The sequence below is a fragment of the Indicator indicator genome (assembly GCF_027791375.1).
Source record: "Indicator indicator isolate 239-I01 chromosome W unlocalized genomic scaffold, UM_Iind_1.1 iindW_random_scaffold_48, whole genome shotgun sequence".
NCBI lineage: Eukaryota > Metazoa > Chordata > Aves > Piciformes > Indicatoridae > Indicator > Indicator indicator.
Window position 1 is genome coordinate 172,325 of NW_026539062.1, and position 18,404 is coordinate 190,728.

The following is an 18,404-nucleotide window of genomic DNA, read 5'->3' on the forward strand; positions in this document are numbered from 1 at the left end:
CTTAAGAAATCTTAACACTGTTACTTTAAAATCAGAACACAGGTTTCTGCAGACCTTAAACAGCTGCAAAACAAGGGAGTGAGATAAGGAGGGAGAAGGAAGGGAGGGAGGAAGGAGGGGGTTTGGAAGGAAGGGGGGGAAGGAAGGGAGGGAGGGGGAAGGAAGGGAGGGAGGGGGAAGGAAGGGAGGGAGGAGGGAGGGGGGATTGGCAAACGGCAGTAGAGAAGGCACCTTTTTTTTTTTTTTTTGGCTCTGTAGAATTCCTTTAATTGCTGTTAACTGCAAGTCTGTAAAAGGTTTGGAGAAAGTCGTAGTAACAAAACTACCAGCTGTTAGAATTGTTCCTGGTTTTCACCCCAGCTAGAAAAGGCTCAGGGAGGTGCAGAGTAGTTCAGAACAGGGAATATTGCACAGACAACCAAATGGTTAATTTGACTTCTAAAGAGAGAGAAAAAGAAAACCCCAAAAGTGACATAGATGAGAGCACTGCACCCTGGGAGCTCTGCTGCAGACCCAGGGATCTCAACCATCGACCCCAGAGGGAGTACAGCCCCTCCAGTGTCACCCCTGCACTGGTGTCACCTCCCACAATAGGTTTTCCAGCTGCAGCTATATTTGAGCCCAGGACAGGGTGAGGCCACAGAACATTTCAGAGGCTTGGCTGGGCCCACCATGAACCAAGCAGAGGAGCTGCAGCTCAGTCCTCATGGGCTTTGCAGGACAGAAATGCTCTCATGTAAGTGCCTGAAGCCACTGCTGCCACCAATTCACCTCTGTGGGCAGCTGCAGCTGAGAATCTCCCCAAAGAAGGGGGAATAAAAAAGACCAACCAACCAAACAAACCGAAACAACCCTAACCCTCAACTTTTCCAAGTGCACCTAAGTGAATGCTATCCAAACCCAGGAAATCCCCAGCTCCAAAAAAGCAGCCCTGGGAGGGGCAGAAAGACAAAGGAGGCATGTATAAAACCACCACCCAGAAGGCCAGAGACAGCAGTAAGGGCTCTGTCACTGTATCAGCAACATCTTAAGGAGCATCTTGTGATGTTAGAAGGGAACTGCCCCCAAAAAAGAGAGGCCACAGGTCTGAAGGAGTCACTCAAGTTGCCCACAGGATTTAGCAGGAATGAAAACTCCTCCAGCCTGGACTGCAGTCCCCAGCACAGTCACACACAAAGGAACAGCTGGGCCATGGTACCTCACATTTGATGGTGGAAATGAGCCTGTGGCACACACTGGAAGCAGTTGCTCTATTCCAAATCTTCCCGTTCTTCATCTTCCAGCTCCTCAGACACTTCCACCTTCAAGAGCGCCAGCTGCACCTCCTCCTCAGTCATGTCCAAATCAAAGTCCTTCTCCCAGTCCTCACTAATGTCAGTGCTGGAACCTTTCTTGCCATTGTTGGAGGGGGTGGACTTCCCACTATCCGAGTTCAGCTCAAAGATTCGAAGATCTGTTGGTCCTTCCTCTTTCAGAGTCTCTGTCCTGCCCTGGGCTCTGCTCTCCACCTCTTTGAGCTCTGTAACAGCCACTGGCTCTGAGGATGCTGCTGACTGCTGTGCAGGTGCAGAAGGATTAGCAGGTTCTGAGGGCTTTGGCAGAGACCTCTGCTCTTCTGAGGTGGCCTCCAGCAGCCTCTGGGAGAGGTCTCTGGTCCCAGCTGGTTGTGCTCCAGTCTGTAGCTGTGCAGCAGGCACAGAGGCAGGGTTTGCAGTCTGAGTCACAAGGGAGATGCTCTCACTGCTCTCAGAGGGGCTCCCCTCTGCTGGGGCTGGCTCCGGAGGGAGGACAGCCCAGCTCTCCTCTGAGGGTCTCTTGGGAGCAGTGGGGTAGCTTCCCTCCAGGTCTGCAGGGGCAGATTCGTTCTCTGCTGCTTCTGGAAATTTGATGTTTGCACAAGGCAGGGGTGACATCCCCAAGAACTCCTCTTCATCCTTGTCATGGAGAGGGGGAATAGGGATGGAGGGTGGTGATTATTAATTATGAAAATATGAATTATGAAAATTATTATTTATTATTATATTTGATTAATTACTTTATATATATTGATTCAGATGCACGGTTGTAATAATATAGACCATAACTGATTTAGTATTTAGAATTATACCCAATTATAATATTTACAGTCAATTTCTAATTAAGGGAACGAAAGGGCACAGTTCCGCCGCTTGCCCACTAGGTGGGGACTTGACAAGACGCTTGCGGCTGCTAGCTATGTATAGAGATATTTATAATGTTATCAAGAGGCAAGTTAAGCTGGAAATATCACATGGCTACGTGCGGGCGCTTTGAATAGAAGGTTGCTGAATGTTATGCACATTAAAGATACATTCTGTCTTTCTATGCAGCAAGACAAGTTGCCAGGTCACGCTGGCTCGCTGGGTATCTGCTTTCTGCCCGAGGCTGGCCCCATTCGGGTGGCGACTTTCTCCCTCCCTCCCGGCTCTGTGGGGGGGGGCAAGGGTTGCTTTCTCCTCCCGCAGTCTGCAGGAAGGGGCAGTTGGCTTCTTTGTCCTCCTGCGGTCTGCAGGGGTGGAGTGGCTTCCCTGACCGAAGGATCGGCTCAGCAGGGCCAGGTCCTTTCGGTGGTCAGCTCTCGCGAACGAGGGTGGTTCCCGTAGGCGGGTTTCGGTGGGGGGGGCGGTGAAGCGATGCTCCCCCCCTCGGCTCGGCTGGAGGTGAGCTGACTGCCGATTCTCTCGGCAACTGCTTTCCATTTAAATTATAATGGTACAGTCATTGCCTTAACTTCAATGGAGAGGCTATCTTTGCTCTCTCTTTCCCTCGGGGAAATCCCAGGTGCTTCGCCCTAATGCGGGCTGCGGAGTGGCTACCGTGGGCGGCTTCCTTTCTCTCCTGCGGACAGCAGGGGCTACGCAAGATGCGTTTCTTCTTACTTGGCTGCTTATTGCTGCAAGCAGATTTTTGGACCGCCTGGTTCGGGATAGGTTCTTCCCCTTATGGGTTTTAGCTTACCCACTCTCTCTCGGGGCTTCCCTCAGTCCTTTTTGACCGGGTCTGATTTCACCCTCTCTCAGGCGTATGACACTGATGTTCTCTACCAGCGAAGGGGTCTCCTTTGCTGGTCCACAAGGCGAGCTCGATGGGCTGGCTTCTGGCTTCTGTATTCGCAGAGGCTTCCAGTACACTTGCATGTGAAGACTTACAGCTGACGCATCGTGAGTCGCATAACGAGTGAAAGTAAAAGGAGAGAGCAACGAAGTGACAAATGGAGCAATACTTATAGATACTCGAGGCTGGAGCTAGCCAATGGGCACACTTGCCAACAACCTGCTTCCACCTATAGAAAAGGTGAAGCTAGAATTATGCCCTTAGATGGCAAGAGCATAGGCATGCCATTGAGATGGGTGCCTGCAACTGTTTATTCCCTTAGGAGACAGGCTGGCACCCGAGCCTTTTGTCCTCCTCTCCTGAAAGGAGGGTGGAAGGGGGGGGACTTCCCAGAACATGTTGGGACAAGTTAGCTGGTATCTGGGGGCATAATTCTGGGCATGTGATGCCTTCACTACAATCCTCTTCCCAGCCTGGCTTCTCTTGGTGAAGTTGCGGCTGGTAGCGGCCATGGTGGTGGTCTTCAGCTGGTCCTGGTGCAGTGTCACACTCAGGGAGGAGTTGATGGGCAGGATCAGGTCATTGTCCCGCTTGCCCCAGTACTTGATTACGGCTATGCTGACCGGGGCCATACAGGTGACGATAGCGAGCGGCCGTTCCTCTGCCTTTGCACTGCCACCGCTCCCACGGTACTCCCGGGTTTAGACCTAAGGGCGGGCTGGCATCACCGCCCTGAGGCTCCTAATGGCCCAACCAGGGGCCATCTCCTCCCTCCGCTCCACACTGATGTCCATCCAGTTTGAAAATTCAAAGGCTGGGGGAGAAGCTACAAAAGCCTCCACTGCCAAAGTCTCTGGATGTTGATGCGTGCAAGCTGTTAGCACATCATTCACAGCAGGATTTCCCAAGGCACACAAAACTCTTTGGCAATCAATGTTTCCCACTTGCTTTTCCAAGGCAACCTCAGTGTTGGGCACTGCTTTAATCTCTCTGATCTTATCTTCCTTCTTAGCACAGTCCCAAAACTTATCTCTGATCTTACCCTGGATTCCTGGGTGTGATGGTTTGAAACTTTTTAATTTTTCCTTGCAAAGTTCAAAACAGAGAAAGTGAAAGAATGTAAATAAGTCACTATTGGGTGTAAGAAAGCAAAATAACGATTGTTCTAAACACTTCCATTGGATAGATAGAAATGTTTAAGAACTATTACCCAAAACAAAGCAGGCATTCGGCACATTCTGCGTTCTGCAGTGGGGGCAGTTGCTGGGCTGTCTGGCTGCTGTTTCTTCTTCTCTTCTGGCTGAAGATAACACGTACTGACCTTGGCAGCTAAGTTAACAACTTTCTGCTCTAACTAAACTCTGCTTCTCTGTCCAGGGGGGTCGGGGGGGGAAGCTCCTGGGAGAGGGAGGCCCCCTTTGGGAGGGTCCCCTTGGGGGGAAGCAAAGGGAGATCGATTGTGCTTTTTCTGTTGATTGTATATATTTGTGAATGTTGTGAATTTTGTATATTTGTACATATTCATTGCATTTCATTGTAGATTTTAGACTCTGCTTGTAAATACAGCTTTTCATTTGCTTCCAGACTGAGCTAGCCTGGTTATTGTCGGTGGGGGGGGGGAATTTCAGCTCACACCGACACACTTTTTATTTTTGGCGCTCCAACTCGGGGCTCGATTGCTTGTGATTTATTTCTGCTCAGACTGGGTCATAAAAGTGGTGCTTGGTTGCTGAAAAGGGCATCTGCTGAAGAGCAGAGGTACATATAGACTTTTCATGTTGCTTAAAGAGTTTCTGAAAGGCTTCTAGGACAGGTTTCTGCTCCCGAGCCATGCTTTTGCCCTGCTCTTTAACAATATCTCTAAGAGTATTCAAAACAGTTTTCTTTCTTGCGTGCAAGTCCTGCACAACTTTCCAGCCCCAAACTTGATGGTTATACTGCTGACCAGTCCCTGGAGCGGCTTTTTCCACAGGGAAAGCCATGGGCTCACTAGAGTTACCAGAAACACTCATAAGGGAATGCGTCTGCACTGGAGTGGTGATTGTATGTGGCACTTCCAGCTTTTCCTCTAAATCCAAATCACCCCCTGAAGCAGCTTTCTGACGAACCAGCTGCCAAAATCTCGATGGTGATAGAGGGGTCAGAGTTAGATAAAGTCGATATCCACCCCCCTACAGTCTTTTGCAACCTCACAGCCTGGGGTGAGATCTCCTTCTCACCTTCTTCCTCACTATCAGATGGTAGGGGAGGAAATTGCTGCTGCTGTTGGGGATCATTAGGGTCATTCTCGTTTGTCAAGTGCTCCTTCAACTTCATAGGGATCTTAAGCTGCTCATTAGGAAAAGGATATTTCTGCTCTCCAGCGCCCTTTTCCTCTGGTGCCAATGGAGCGGCTGGGCAGCTGGGGGGGGGGGGGGGGGAGGGGGCTGGGAGTGCTGGCATGTCCTCCACTGCTTTAGTTATCTCCCCCACACCCAGTTCAATTCCCATTTCTTTTAGCTCTGTTTTAAGTTCCTCCTTCTTTTTATCTTGCTCTTGCTTGGTGTCTTTTAGCGTTTCATTAAGTATTTGCCAGGTAGTAGCCATATCTACAACTTCTTTATCTCCTTTCCTTAAGGCATCCCATAAATGGCTAACCAGCTTCTGCCATGCAGCAACACTAAAGGCAGTGCTGCAAGAGGACTCAGTTCCTTGCTGCTTACCCCATAAAAGCAGCCTCCTTAGATCATAATCACTAACTTTTACACCTCTGCACTTTAGGAGCGTTTTCAGGTTTCAATGACTAAGTCCTTTTCCTTTGTTAGATTGTGTCCCATTATGTTCCTGGTGGCTCACCTTAACAGGTGTCGAAATACAGGTCCGGGCCAGGGCAGATTCCTATGATGCAGGCTGGAGAGCTTCTGCGGTGGGGCCGCACGCCTCGGGGGCGGGGCGCGGTGCGGTTCTCTTGGCTCAGGCAGCCCCCGGGACCCTTGCCCGTGGCAGCGGCGGTGGGGCAGCGCTGCCCTGCCCTCGGCTGGACTCCGGCCGCCAGAGGCTGGCGGCGAGGCCGTGCCGGGGCCAGGCCGGGCGGGCTGGGGTGTGGCACCACCGCCTGTCCAGCGATCTGTGTCTGTGTGTCCGTCCATCTTGTCTGCAGGGCTGCGATGGGGTGAGTGCCTCCCACCCCTAGTCCCGTTCGCTCTTCAGCCGGCCCTGCCTCCCGCCTCTCTGTGATACTAAACATGAGTTCGGGGTCCTTCAAATGTCCTTTTTCTTTTACCCATTGACAGAGCTCTTTGAGCCTCTTCATGCTCACGCCAGCACCTTGCTTAGCATGCAATTGCGTGCGTGCCATGTCTCGACTCATACTCGGTAAAGCGGTCTTACCGTTGCGGGTCCAAACCGGTGCGCTCAGTTGGATTTCCAGCTCTCCCTCTAGGATGCCACCTGCTTCAATCTCCTGTCCCCCGTCTGCACCTTTTTCCGACGTGGGGTTCCAGGGTCCCATACAGGAGGTGAGTCGCGACCTCACACCCAGCTGCTGCCGCTTTTGCCTTGCAGCACCACTTCTGTCCTGGATCAGGAATCATTGCACAGCAATCCGCCTCTCTGACAGCTTCTGCCACTGCTTCTCAGCATAGCCTGTTTTCTTGTTGCAATGCAACTAGATCCTTAGTAGAGATGTCCTGATCCAGTCCCTGTTCAGGTGCCAAATGTAGGAGATTGACCAGAGTCAAGACACGGACTCAATATGAGTTCAGGATCTTTCTCATTTATTGCTAAAAGACACAGGCTTTTATAGTATTATGTGCTGTCCACGCGAATAACATTAGCTTGCTACTGGCTAACATACATTGTTCACGTGCCCGTTGTTGTATGCTGATTGGAATATGATATCAGCAATGTCTTCCTGCCTTGCAGCTTCAGCACCTGGCTTCATCTCCTGTTTATTGCTTGCCAAGCTTTCTCTTATCAGCCTCTCAAGGACATGTCAGCCTATTTATAGTTAGTTAGCTAAAAAGGCTGGATTGTGCAGCTCATGGCCTTTTATCGTCTAGCCATTTCTCTACAATAGGCCAAAAGAACGGGCATCCAGTCCAAACCATCCTATGTCAAGGTCTGGTATAGTATATATTTCTACCACTCAAGGCCTATTGGGTTTCTTTAATCCAGCATGTGTCTTCACCAGTCTATTGCTCTCTGCACCAAATGTGTGTAAAAATACTCTCGTATCAAGAAGGCAAAACCAGTCTGATCACTAGCATCAGCCCACCAGTTACTGGAAGATCAAAAGGAGGGAGTTGGTGTTTTGTTTTTTTTTTTTTTTTTGGGGGGGGTTGTTGGTTTGTTTGTTTGTTTTTCCAGATTGATTTAAATACCTGGCAATCCTCCCAACATTGACCATCACTGTCTGATCCACTTCTGTGGAGAATTAATCGCAATTTCCCGTCTTTTTCCTCCAATTTATAAGTCCAGTTGTCTGGGGCCTTGGAGGTCTTGACTCGTGTGTGATGAGTCCACCCATGCTCAGTTGTTTTTGACTGCTGTTTCTGTGGTTAGCAACGCTTGGTATGGTCCACATCACTTTGCCACCAATGGTGCTTCCTTCCACTCTTTAATTAAGTCCCAGTCTCCTGGTTGGATGTTATGAACAGCAAAATCCAAAGGTAGGGTCTGTGCCAGCTGAGCTTCCTGTTGGAGAGATTTCACAAGAGACAGTATCCTGGACACATAATGTTTTAAATACACATCACTTAATTCCATTTCCCCACTGGGCCGAGAGTTTGCAGGATAAGAAAATCCAAGCATTAATTCACAGGGGGATAGCTGTATATCCCCTCTGGGTCTGACTTGTATCCTAGCCAAAGCTAATGGTAAAAGCCATGTCCATGGCATTTTGGTTTCTAAAACTAGCTTCAAAAGATGTTTCTTGATTTCCCCATTTATTTTCTCTACCTGGCCTGAACTCTGAGGGTGCCATGGGGTGTGCAGGTCCCATTGTATTCCTAAGGCTGCCATCACCCCTTGAAGAATTTTTTCCTGTAAAATGAGTTCCTCTATCTGAGTCTGTTGCCTCCACTATTCCATACCTTGGAATTATTTGTTAAATTCACCTGACACCATTGGAATGGGCATACAGCCCAGGGTCGACCCACCCTGGCCACTTCCCTTGTAACTCAGTTATTAATTTTGGAGCAAATCAAGCAGCCTTCAACAGCTCTTTTGGATAGCCTAAAAAGACCCAAAGCAGCATGTACCTTGAGGAAGGCTTCTGGCAGTCCTCAAGAGCCCCAGTGGCTCCATTAATTGATTTGCTTCAATATTTGTAGAGCCAAAGCCTTTGGCACACATTGTTTACCAAGTATCCCCTTTCTTCTGCCCCACTATCTTGAATTATCTTCAACTCCTCTGGCAGAAAAGACACTTCCTTCAGTGGCTGAACCACTAAGAGTAAAGGGAGGGTCTTAGATACTTCTGACAGAAGTGCTGCTTTCCAAGCTTCTTCATCTGCCAATTGATTCCCTATTGTCCCCTCCAAGTGTCCTGCCTGATGTCCCTTGACATGTCTTATTGCCACTGCCTCTGGCAAATTTGCCACCTCCAGTAGGTGAATAATTAAATCCTCATGAACTAAAGTTTTTCCCCTACAGGTCAACAATCCTCTTTCCTCCCACAGTTTCCCAAATGCATGAACCACCCCATATGCGTATTTTGAATCGGTAAATATGTTTACTATTTTTCCTGGATGCAATTCACAGGCTCTAATTAATGCATACAATTCTGCAGTCTGTACTGACCATGTGGAGGGTATCTTTCCTCCATCTTACAATTCCTTTCCCTTTATTATAGCATACCCTGTAACTCTTTTTCCTCCTATCACTCTAGAAGATCCATCAATAAACACATTTTCTGCACCTGGGCAAGGCATATCTCGTAGCCCCTCCCTAGCTCGGGTTTGAAGGTCTGTTACTTGAATACAGTCATGGGTTTCACCCAAATCCCTCCCCTCAGGACTGGTTAAACAGGAGGCTGGGTTAAACCCTTCCCCACTTAATTCTAAATCCTCCTGTTTCATTAAACAAGTTTCATACTGTAACAGCCTAGTGCTGGTCATCCATTTAGAAGCCCTTTCAGTTAACAACACCTTAATTTGATGTGAGACTTTAAAATTGAGAGATCCCCCTGCTGGCAGCCTTCGGGCCTCAGTTACCATTAAAGCTGTAGCCGCACAACTTTGCAGACTTGAGGCCACCCCCTAGCCACTGGATCCAATAGTTTGGAAAAGTAAGCTACTGGTCTCAGATTCCCACTGTGTTCTTGCATTAGAATTCCTTTAGCATGGCCTTGTTTAACATCCACCTATAATTCAAATTCTTTCTCCCGGTCTGGAAGGGCTAGGGCCGGAGCTTCAGTTAACCTGCTTTTTAACCTTTTAAAGCTCTGCCTACCTTCTGGTGTCCACCTCGGGGTTATCTTGTGTCAAAAGGGCATACAGGGCTCTGGCTAGAATTGCAAAATCCTCAATCCAGGTCCTGCAATACCCTACTAGCCCTAAAAACTGTTGCAATTATTTTTTTTTGTCTTAGGAAATGGTATTTCTAAAACTCCTCAGGCTCTTTCTGGGTCAATACACCGCAAACCTTCATCCAGAATATGTCCCAGATATTTAAGCTTCCTTTCCACCATTTGTGCTTTTTTCTCCCATACCCTAAGTCCCTTTTTTGCAAGAAAATGAAGCAATTCCACTGTGGCTTCTTCTACCACCTCCTCCCATTCCTGTGTGGTAGCAAGTCATCCCCATACTGCATTAACCTGATCCCTGGGGATGAAGCCAATTCTCCCAGTATCCCTTCCAAAGCTTTCACAGAAACACAGAATTGTTTTGGTTGGAAAGGGCCTCTAAGATCCAATCATCAGCTCAAGACCACCAGGAGCCCACTTAGCCAATTCATTCAAGAACAACCACAAACAACTCCAGACAGGTCTTAATAACCTTCCCTAGCTCCAGGGCTTCATCTAACATTAGACTACAGCAGAAAGTGCTTGCTACTTGTCCATGAAAACTCAGTAAAGCCACCTCAGAAAGCTTTCTAGGCTGGAGCAAGTATTGTCTTCCACCATGAAGTGCCTGGGACAGCTCTAAGGCAAACAGAAAGCCCAGGAATGTCCTCAGCAAGAAAACTTATACATGCTAAAAGGTTTCAGATCACACCAGCTGTTGCTTCACTGTTTTTTTCCTTTTCCCTCCTGCTCCCATTCAAAGGCAAGCTGCTGTTTGCTCCCCTCTGCAAGCAGGCATGCCCAGAAGGCATGCTTTAAATCAAGTATTGAATAATAATGGTGTGAGGAGGGAATTGGCAGGGCTCATTGATAGGGCTTTAAACTAGATTTGAAGGGGGAAGGGGTTAATAGTCCCCTGCTGGCCAGTGACAAACAGAGGGGCACCTCACCAGAGGCAGAGGGATGGAGAGCTAGTGAGGGCTCTCATCTTGCTGCCCTGAGGCAAGCCACGAATGATGCACCAGGACACTCTGGAAATCAAGGGGAGTTGGCACAAGAGGAGGACAGGGCCAGCCCAGCTGAAGTGTCTCTATGCAAATGCACGCAGCTTCAGCAACAAACAGGATGAATTAAGGGCCACTGTGCTGCTGGGATGCCATGACATAGTGGCTATTACTGAAACTTGGTGGGATGATACCCATGACTGGAATGTAGGGATAGATGGGTACAAGCTCTTTAGAAAGGATAGGCAGGGAAGGAGAGCAGGAGGTGTTGCCCTCTATGTCAGTGACCAGCTGGAATCAGTAGATCTCCACCTGGGGAAGGATGAAGAGCTGGTTGAGAGTGTATGGGTCAAAATTAAAGGCAAGACAGGGGAAGGAGATGTTACTGTAGGGGTCTGCTACAGGCCACCTGACCAGCAGAAACAAGCAGATGAGGCCTTCCACAGGCAAATACAAGCGGATTCCAGGTCACAAGCCCTGGTCCTCATGGGTGATTTCAACCACTCTGACATCTGCTGGAGGGACAACACAGCAAGGCACCAGCAATCCAGGATGTTCCTGGATTGCATAGATGACAACTTCCTCCTCCAAATGGCAGAGGAACCACCAAGAAAAGGTGCTATGCTGGACCTTGTTCTCACCAACAGGGAAGGGCTGGTAACCAATGTGAGGCTCAGAGACAGTCTTGGCTGCAGTGACCATGAAGGAGTTGAATTTAAGATCCTCAGGGCAACCAGGAGGATGTATTCTAAGCTTACGACGCTAGACTTTAGGCGTTCAGACTTTGATCGCTTCAGGGATCTGCTGGCCAAAGTGTCATGGGACAAAGCCCTAGAAGGAAGAGGGGCCCAGGACATCTGGTCAGTATTCAAGGACCACCTCCTCTGTGTCCAGGAGCAATGTATACCAACAAAGAGAAAAGCAGGGAAGAATGCTAGGAGGCCTGCCTGGATGAGCAAGGAGCTGCTGGACACACTATCACTTAAAGGAAACTCTACAAGGAGTGGAGGAAAGGACAGCTAGAATGGGGGGATATAAGGAAGCTGCCCAAGCAGCAAGAGACCTGGTTAGGAAAGCCAAAGCACAGTTTGAATTGAATCTAGCCAGGGAGGTTAAAGGGAACACTAAGAATTTCAACAGGTATATTAATGGTAAAAAGAAGACTAGGGAAGCTGTGGGCCCCCTCAGAAAGGAAACAGGTGAAATGGTCACAAGTGACCTGGAAAAGGCTGAGGTTCTCAATGACTTCTTTACCTCAGTCTTCACTGCAAGGGCCTCCAGCCACACTCCTGGAATAGTCATGGAAGCTAAAGGCAAGAACCAGAAGGAAGAACTGCCTATCAGAAGTGAAGAACAGGTTCGTGATCACCTGAAGAACCTGAAAGTGTTCAAGTCCAAGGGACCCGATGGGATACACCCACGGGTACTGAGAGAACTGGCAGATGAGGTTGCTAAACCCAACTCTCTATTATATTCCAGAAGTCCTGGCAGTCTGGGGAAGTTCCCACTGACTGGAAAAGGGGAAACATTACTCCCATTTTCAAAAAGGGGAAGAAGGAAGAACCAGGGAACTACAGGCCAGTCAGTCTCACCTCTGTGCCTGATAAGATCATGGAGCAGATTCTCCTGGAGGCACTAGTGAGACAGAAGAATAGTGAAGAGGTGATTGGGTACAGTCAGCATAGGTTTACCAAGGGCAAATCCTGCCTGACAAACCTGGTGGCCTTCTATGAACAGGTCACAACCTTAATAGATGTGGGGCGAGCAACTGATGTCATTTACCTGGACCTGAGCAAAGCCTTTGACACTGTCCTGCGCCACATCCTGGTCTCCAAACTGGTGATACATGGGTTTGATGGGTGGACCACAAGATGGATAAAGAACTGGCTTGATGGCCGCACCTAAAGAGTGGCTGTCAATGGCTCCATGTCCCAGTGGAGGCCAGTGACAAGTGGAGTCCCTCAGGGATCAGTCCTGGTACCAGTCTTGTTTAACATCTTTGTTGGTGACATGGACAGTGGCATTGAGTGCACCCTCAGCAAGTTTGCTGATGACACCAAGCTGTGTGGTGCAGCAGACACGCTGGAAGGAGGGGATGCCATCCAGAGGGACCTTGACAGGCTGGAGAGGTGGGCACAAGCCAACCTCATGAGGTTCAACAAGACCACGTGCAGGGTCCTGCATCTGGGTCGAGGCAATCCCAAGCACAAATACAGTCTGGGCAGTGAGTGGCTAGAAAGCAGCCCTGAGGAGAGGGACTTGGGGGTGCTGGAGGACGAGAAGCTCAATGTGTACTTGCAGCCCAGAGAGCCAACCAGATCCTGGGTTGCATCAGGAGAAGTGTGGCCAGCAGGTCAAGGGAGGTGATTCTCCCCCTCTACTCAGCTCTGGTGAGACCTCACCTGGAGTACTGTGTCCAGTTCTGGAGCCCCTGTTACTGGAGGGATATGGACATGCTGGAGTGTGTCCAGAGAAGGGCCACAAGGATGATCAGAGGGCTGGAGCACCTCTCCTATGAGGACAGACTGAAAGAGTTGGGGCTGTTCAGTCTGGAGAAGAGAAGGCTCCGAGGTGACCTTATTGTGGCCTTTCAATATCTGAAGGGGGCCTACAAGAAAGCTGGGGAGGGACTTTTTAGGCTATCAGGTAGTGATAGGACTAGGGGGAATGGAATGAAGGTGGAAGTGAGGAGATTCGGGATGGAAGTGAGGAAGAAGTTCTTCACCATGAGAGTGGTGAAAGCCTGGAATGGGTTGTCCAGGGAGGTGGTTGAGGCCCCATCCCTGGAGGTGTTTAAGGCCAGGCTGAATGAGGCTCTGGCCAGCCTGATCTCGTGTGGGGTGTCCCTGGCCATGGCAGGGGGGTTGGAACTAGATGATCCTTGTGGTCCCTTCCAACCCTGACTGATTCTATGATTCTAATTTGGTTTACAATGGTATAATATGAGGCCTTGGCATAACAATCTCATTTATTCTTAAATATTGTATCTTCCTATAGGTCTCTTAAAGCTATTTGTTATTAGCTCTATCAATTAACGTTTCCTTCCCTAGCTTAGCTAGAGCCAGAGTCTTAGCTGGGATACTGTTAAATTCCTCTAGTCCCTTTCATTGTAACACAATTTCATTACAAGTGCTTCCTTCATTCTCTTTCCTTGTCTCCAAACACATCACCAGCATTCTCTTTTCCAATGTTCCCCCTCCACCTTTTCTACAGTAAATTCAACCAACATTTCCACATGAACTCTGCCTCTCAAACTTTCACAAGCACTTTTCCCTAGATGTTTCCAGTGTTCTAAAATACAGCCTAAGGGGCACTTTTTCAAGATTTCTCCTCGAGATTGACCTGCTCCCATTTGAATCAAATCCAATCATTAACCAGTTTGGCAGAAAATAAACTGAGTTGTGTTCCAGTTTACCCTCAGATATCAGAGGGGCTGGGTTTAGATTCTGAGTGATGTCCAATTCCATATAGTTATAACTTTAACTTCAACATTAAATTAATACGTTCAGACAATAATCATTTTGCAACAAACAAAATGCAAATATCAAAGATCCAGATTCCCAGAACCAAAAGGGGCCTCCAACCCCAGAACCATAATAATGCCTTTCTTCATACAACTTCAGCAACATTTTATTTTTCCAGATCAATTTACATTTCATACCAAATTAAATTTTGATACTCCTTTAGACTCTCCAATTTATCGGTTTTATCAGAATTTAATTTCATATCCTTTCTGGGGAGATATAACTTAATGCTGCTTTCTCTGGTGCCTTATTCCAAAACCAAATTCCAGCAGAGTCTGTGTATTTCCCCCAGCTAGGACTGTAAATCCTCATTACAACACTAACAGCACTATATATGCATGCATGCTAATTTTCCCAAATTCTTCTCGACACCGGACTGACAGCAGCTTCGGTTTTAGCTCCCTCCCCCAGAAAGGGGAAAAGCTGCAGCCCCTGTTTCACCAAAACTACTGAACAAGTCTAAAACAACAAAGCCACACAACTTCAGACTTTTCAGGCTAAAGTGCCTGAGCAAAGACCTTTGCCTAATTACCTGCAAAATTTACACCCCCTTCCTCACAAGACAGCTCTTATCCTCCTGTTCAGAACTGTCGCATTTAGCACACGACTGACACTGTTATTACTGCCACTAATTAGCACCCCCACAAATATTTGCTTCCCAGATCCTGTTGGGTGTTCCCCACTCAACCTTATGTCCTGGATGGTAAGACAATTACAAACACAGATCCTCCAATCCTGCCGGGGTTTGTGTTTCCCTGTGCCCTCAGGCAAGCCCCGCACTCCCTGCTCCCTGCCACCAGCAAGGAGAGCTGTAGGCCCCAGCTCCTGCAAACCATTATTTCCTTAATTACCTCTGGAGGAATATGCAGGCTATCCCAAGATCTCAATATCCTCCCCTAGGAACTTTTCGGTTATATCCAGGGTCATCACCCCAGCCTTTCTTATGCCCTCCCTGGGCATCCTTTCCATTTCTATCACCCCGAAGTTCCCATAGTACTCACCGGTGAGATTTCCTGAGGTCCTTTCCCTCTGGACCTCTTAACAGACCCCCTTGGTCTGTCCTATGGCCACCCTGCGGACCCCTCTGGTCCATTACTCGTCTGTCTCCTGAACGGTCTCGGGTCTCAAATCAATCTTTCAGCACCAGCAGCCACCGAAGGGAATTGATCACCAAATTTTGGTGAGGTGCACCATCAATCCCGTCTCTGACTGCTGGCCCTGAAAGGTGTGGAATATTCCCGGACGAGGCCCCCAGTTGTAAGGAAAAATTAATCTGATTTAGAAGTTCCTGTTCAAAATGGAGACAGAGTATTTTAAAACTTTATTCGAATAAAGGGAGAGTCCATGGGACAGTTCCCTGTGGGGTCTCTCAAATTGCTGGGAGACGCAGCTCCCCTTTTATCCGAAATTCCCTGTGTCGGTGTGAGCTGAAATTCCCCCCCCACCGACAATAACCAGGCTAGCTCAGTCTGGAAGCAAATGAAAAGCTGTATTTACAAGCAGAGTCTAAAATCTACGATGAAATGCAATGAATATGTACAAATATACAAAATTCACAACATTCACAAATATATACAATCAACAGAAAAGCACAACCGATCTCCCTTTGCTTCCCCCCAAGGGGACCCTCCCAAAGGGGCCTCTCTCTCTCCCAGGAGCTTCCCCCCAGACCCCCCTGGACGCAGAAGCAGAGTTAGTTAAGCAGAAAGTTGTTAACTTAGCTGCCAAGGTCAGTACGTGTTATCTTCAGCCAGAAGAGAAGAAGAAACAGCAGCCAGACAGCCCAGCAACTGCCCCCACTGCAGAACGCAGAATGTGCAGAGTGCCCCACTTTGTTTTGGGTAATAGTTCTTAAACATTTCGATCTATCCAATGGAAGTGTTTAGAACAATCGTTATTTTGCTTTCTTACACCCAATAGTGACTTATTTACATTCTTTCACTTTCTCTGTTCTGAACTTTGCAAGAAAAAATTAAAAAGACAGTTTCAAACCATCACAGTCCACCCCTTCTAAACAATTCCATTGGCTGCTACTACCATTTATCTAATCTAAAATAATATCTACAACAATAGGTGAATAAAGACCATAGTCCATTCCGGCTATCTCAGATGTAGATGATTCAAAAGAGTCAAATCACAGGAAAAACAGCAAACAGCTTGTTTCCTCGCAGATGGAGTGAAGGAAGGAACAGGGACTCTCAGGTGACTCAGGGCTCTCAGGGTTCGTGCACTGTAGATCTCATGGTCTCTCCTCTTGGGCGCAATGCTGTATCTGCACAACACTCTGAATTTAACCTCTCTCAGCCAAAGTTAGATTTCTTTGTGGAATGCACTGAATTTCACCATTTTCTTGCATTACCCAATATGTGTGACCAGGACCTTCAGCAGAAACCACCCCTCGGACAGGTTTGGCCTCTCCTGAAGGAGAAAATACCCAAACAGTTTTGCCTAACAGATTCTTTTCTCTGATAACCCGAACTCTGTCACCTTCTTCCTTTCACAACAAATCTGATTGGGCAGGTCCAGCTCGATTCACTGAACCTCTACTATTCACCAACCAGATTGCTTGTGCTAAATGTTTCTCACAGTTTTTCAAAATCCACCCCTCATGGCTTTGAGAGTGGTTTTCAGGAAACCGTTGTAGCATTCGATCTTCTCCGCAGCAGGTGCATAGTAGGGAATGTGGAATATCCACTCGATGCCGTGCTCTTTGGCCCAGTTTTTTACAAGATTGTTCTTGAAATGAGTTCCGTTGTCCGACTCAATCCTCTCTGGAGTTCCGTGTCTCCACAGGATTTGTCTCTCCAGACCAAGAATGGTGTTACGTGCAGTTGCATGAGGAACTGGATAAGTTTCCAGCCATCCAGTGCTTGCCTCTACCATAGTCAGCACATACTGCTTACCAGATCGAGAACGAGGTAGAGTGATGTAGTCAATCTGCCAGGCTTCACCATACTTGTACTTGGACCATCGGTCACCGTACCACAAGGGCTTGATCCGCTTTGCCTGCTTAATAGCAGCACAAATGTCACAGTCATGGATGACTTGTGTGATAGCATCCATGGAAATGTCAATGGATCTGTCACGAGCCCATCGGTAGGTTGCATCTCTGCCTTGATGTCCTGACGAGTCATGGGCCCACCGAGCTAAGAACAGCTCACCTCGGTGTTTCCAGTCAAGATCAGGATCAGGATCAGAGTTTGTGTCCACCTGGGAAACTCTTGCAGCTAGATCTGCCTGATGGTTGTGTTGTTGTTCCTCAGTGGCTTTGCTCTTAGGAATGTGAGCATCGATGTGTCTCACTTTCACTGGGATTCTCTCAATGCGAGCAGCAATGTCTTGCCACAGATCTGCAGCCCAGATAGGCTTTCCTTTCCTCTGCCAGCCATTCTTCTTCCAGTCTTTCAGCCAACCCCACAAGGCATTGGCTACCATCCACGAGTCGGTGTAGAGATAAAGCTTTGGCCATCTCTCATGTTCAGCTACGTTAAGAGCTAGCTGGACAGCTTTTACCTCTGCAAATTGACTGGATTCTCCTTCTCCATCTCTCGCTTCTGCAACTCTGCGCGTTGGGCTCCACACTGCAGATTTCCACCTTCGCTTGTTCCCAACAAGACGACAGGAACCGTCTGTGAACAAAGCATATCTCTTTTCATCATCAGACAGATCACTGTAAGGAGGAGCTTCCTCAGCACGAGCTACTCTCTCCTCTGGAGGTTTAGCACAGCTTGTGCCTTCTGGCCAGTTTGTGATCACTTCCACCAAACCAGGCCTCTCAAGATTTCCCATTCGAGCTCTCTGTGTTATCAGAGCCATCCAGATAGACCAGGTAGCATCTGTTACATGATGTGGTGAAGAACCTTTACCTTTGAACATCCACTTCAGAACTGGCAATCTAGGAGTTAGAAGAAGTTGTGACTCAGTTCCAATCACTTCAGAAGCAGCTTTCACTCCTTCATAAGCAGCTAAAATCTCTTTCTCTGTTGGAGTGTAGTTTGCCTCTGAGCCTCTGTAGCCACGACCCCAGAAACCAAGAGGACGTCCTCGTGTCTCCCCTGGAGCTCTTTGCCATAAGCACCAGGTTGGGCCATTGTCACTCGCGGCCATGTACAGAATGTTCTTAATGTCTGGACCAGTTCGGACAGGTCCCAGACCCATCGCTTGGACTACCTCTGGCTTGATCTGGTCAAAGGCTGCTTGTTGCTCAGGACCCCATTGGAAACTGTTTCTCTTTCAAGTCACATCATAGAGAGGTTTCACAATCTGACTGTATCCAGGAATGTGCAGTCTCCAAAATCCCACTATGCCTAAGAAACGTAGA

General features: G+C 48.2%; 2 protein-coding genes across 2 annotated transcripts in view; one reads left to right on the forward strand and one right to left on the reverse strand.

Moving 5' to 3' along the window:
- Positions 1 to 18,404, forward strand: part of LOC128979898 (zinc finger SWIM domain-containing protein 6-like) — a 276,472-nt gene that overhangs the window by 57,020 nt on the left and 201,048 nt on the right. The window lies entirely within an intron of this gene.
- LOC128979895 (BSD domain-containing protein 1-like) lies at positions 1,251 to 5,357 on the reverse strand. The gene is made up of 3 exons (XM_054398293.1): positions 5,292 to 5,357; positions 3,528 to 3,621; positions 1,251 to 1,927 (listed from the first exon to the last, which is right to left on the reverse strand). The coding sequence occupies exons 1-3, from the start codon at positions 5,355 to 5,357 to the stop codon at positions 1,251 to 1,253; spliced, it is 837 nt and encodes a 278-aa protein (XP_054254268.1).

What these genes read in the sequence shown, in the direction of transcription:
- LOC128979895 (XM_054398293.1), bottom strand. Translation starts at nt 5,357, where the DNA reads ATGACCCTAATGATCCCCAACAGCAGCAGCAATTTCCTCCCCTACCAT. An exon ending in ATCTGATAGTGAGGAAGAAG is followed by an intron (nt 3,622 to 5,291) that starts GTGAGAAGGAGA and finishes CTCCTCCCTGAG; the next exon opens with TGTGACACTGCACCAGGACC. An exon ending in AGGCTGGGAAGAGGATTGTA is followed by an intron (nt 1,928 to 3,527) that starts GTGAAGGCATCA and finishes ACAAGGATGAAG; the next exon opens with AGGAGTTCTTGGGGATGTCA.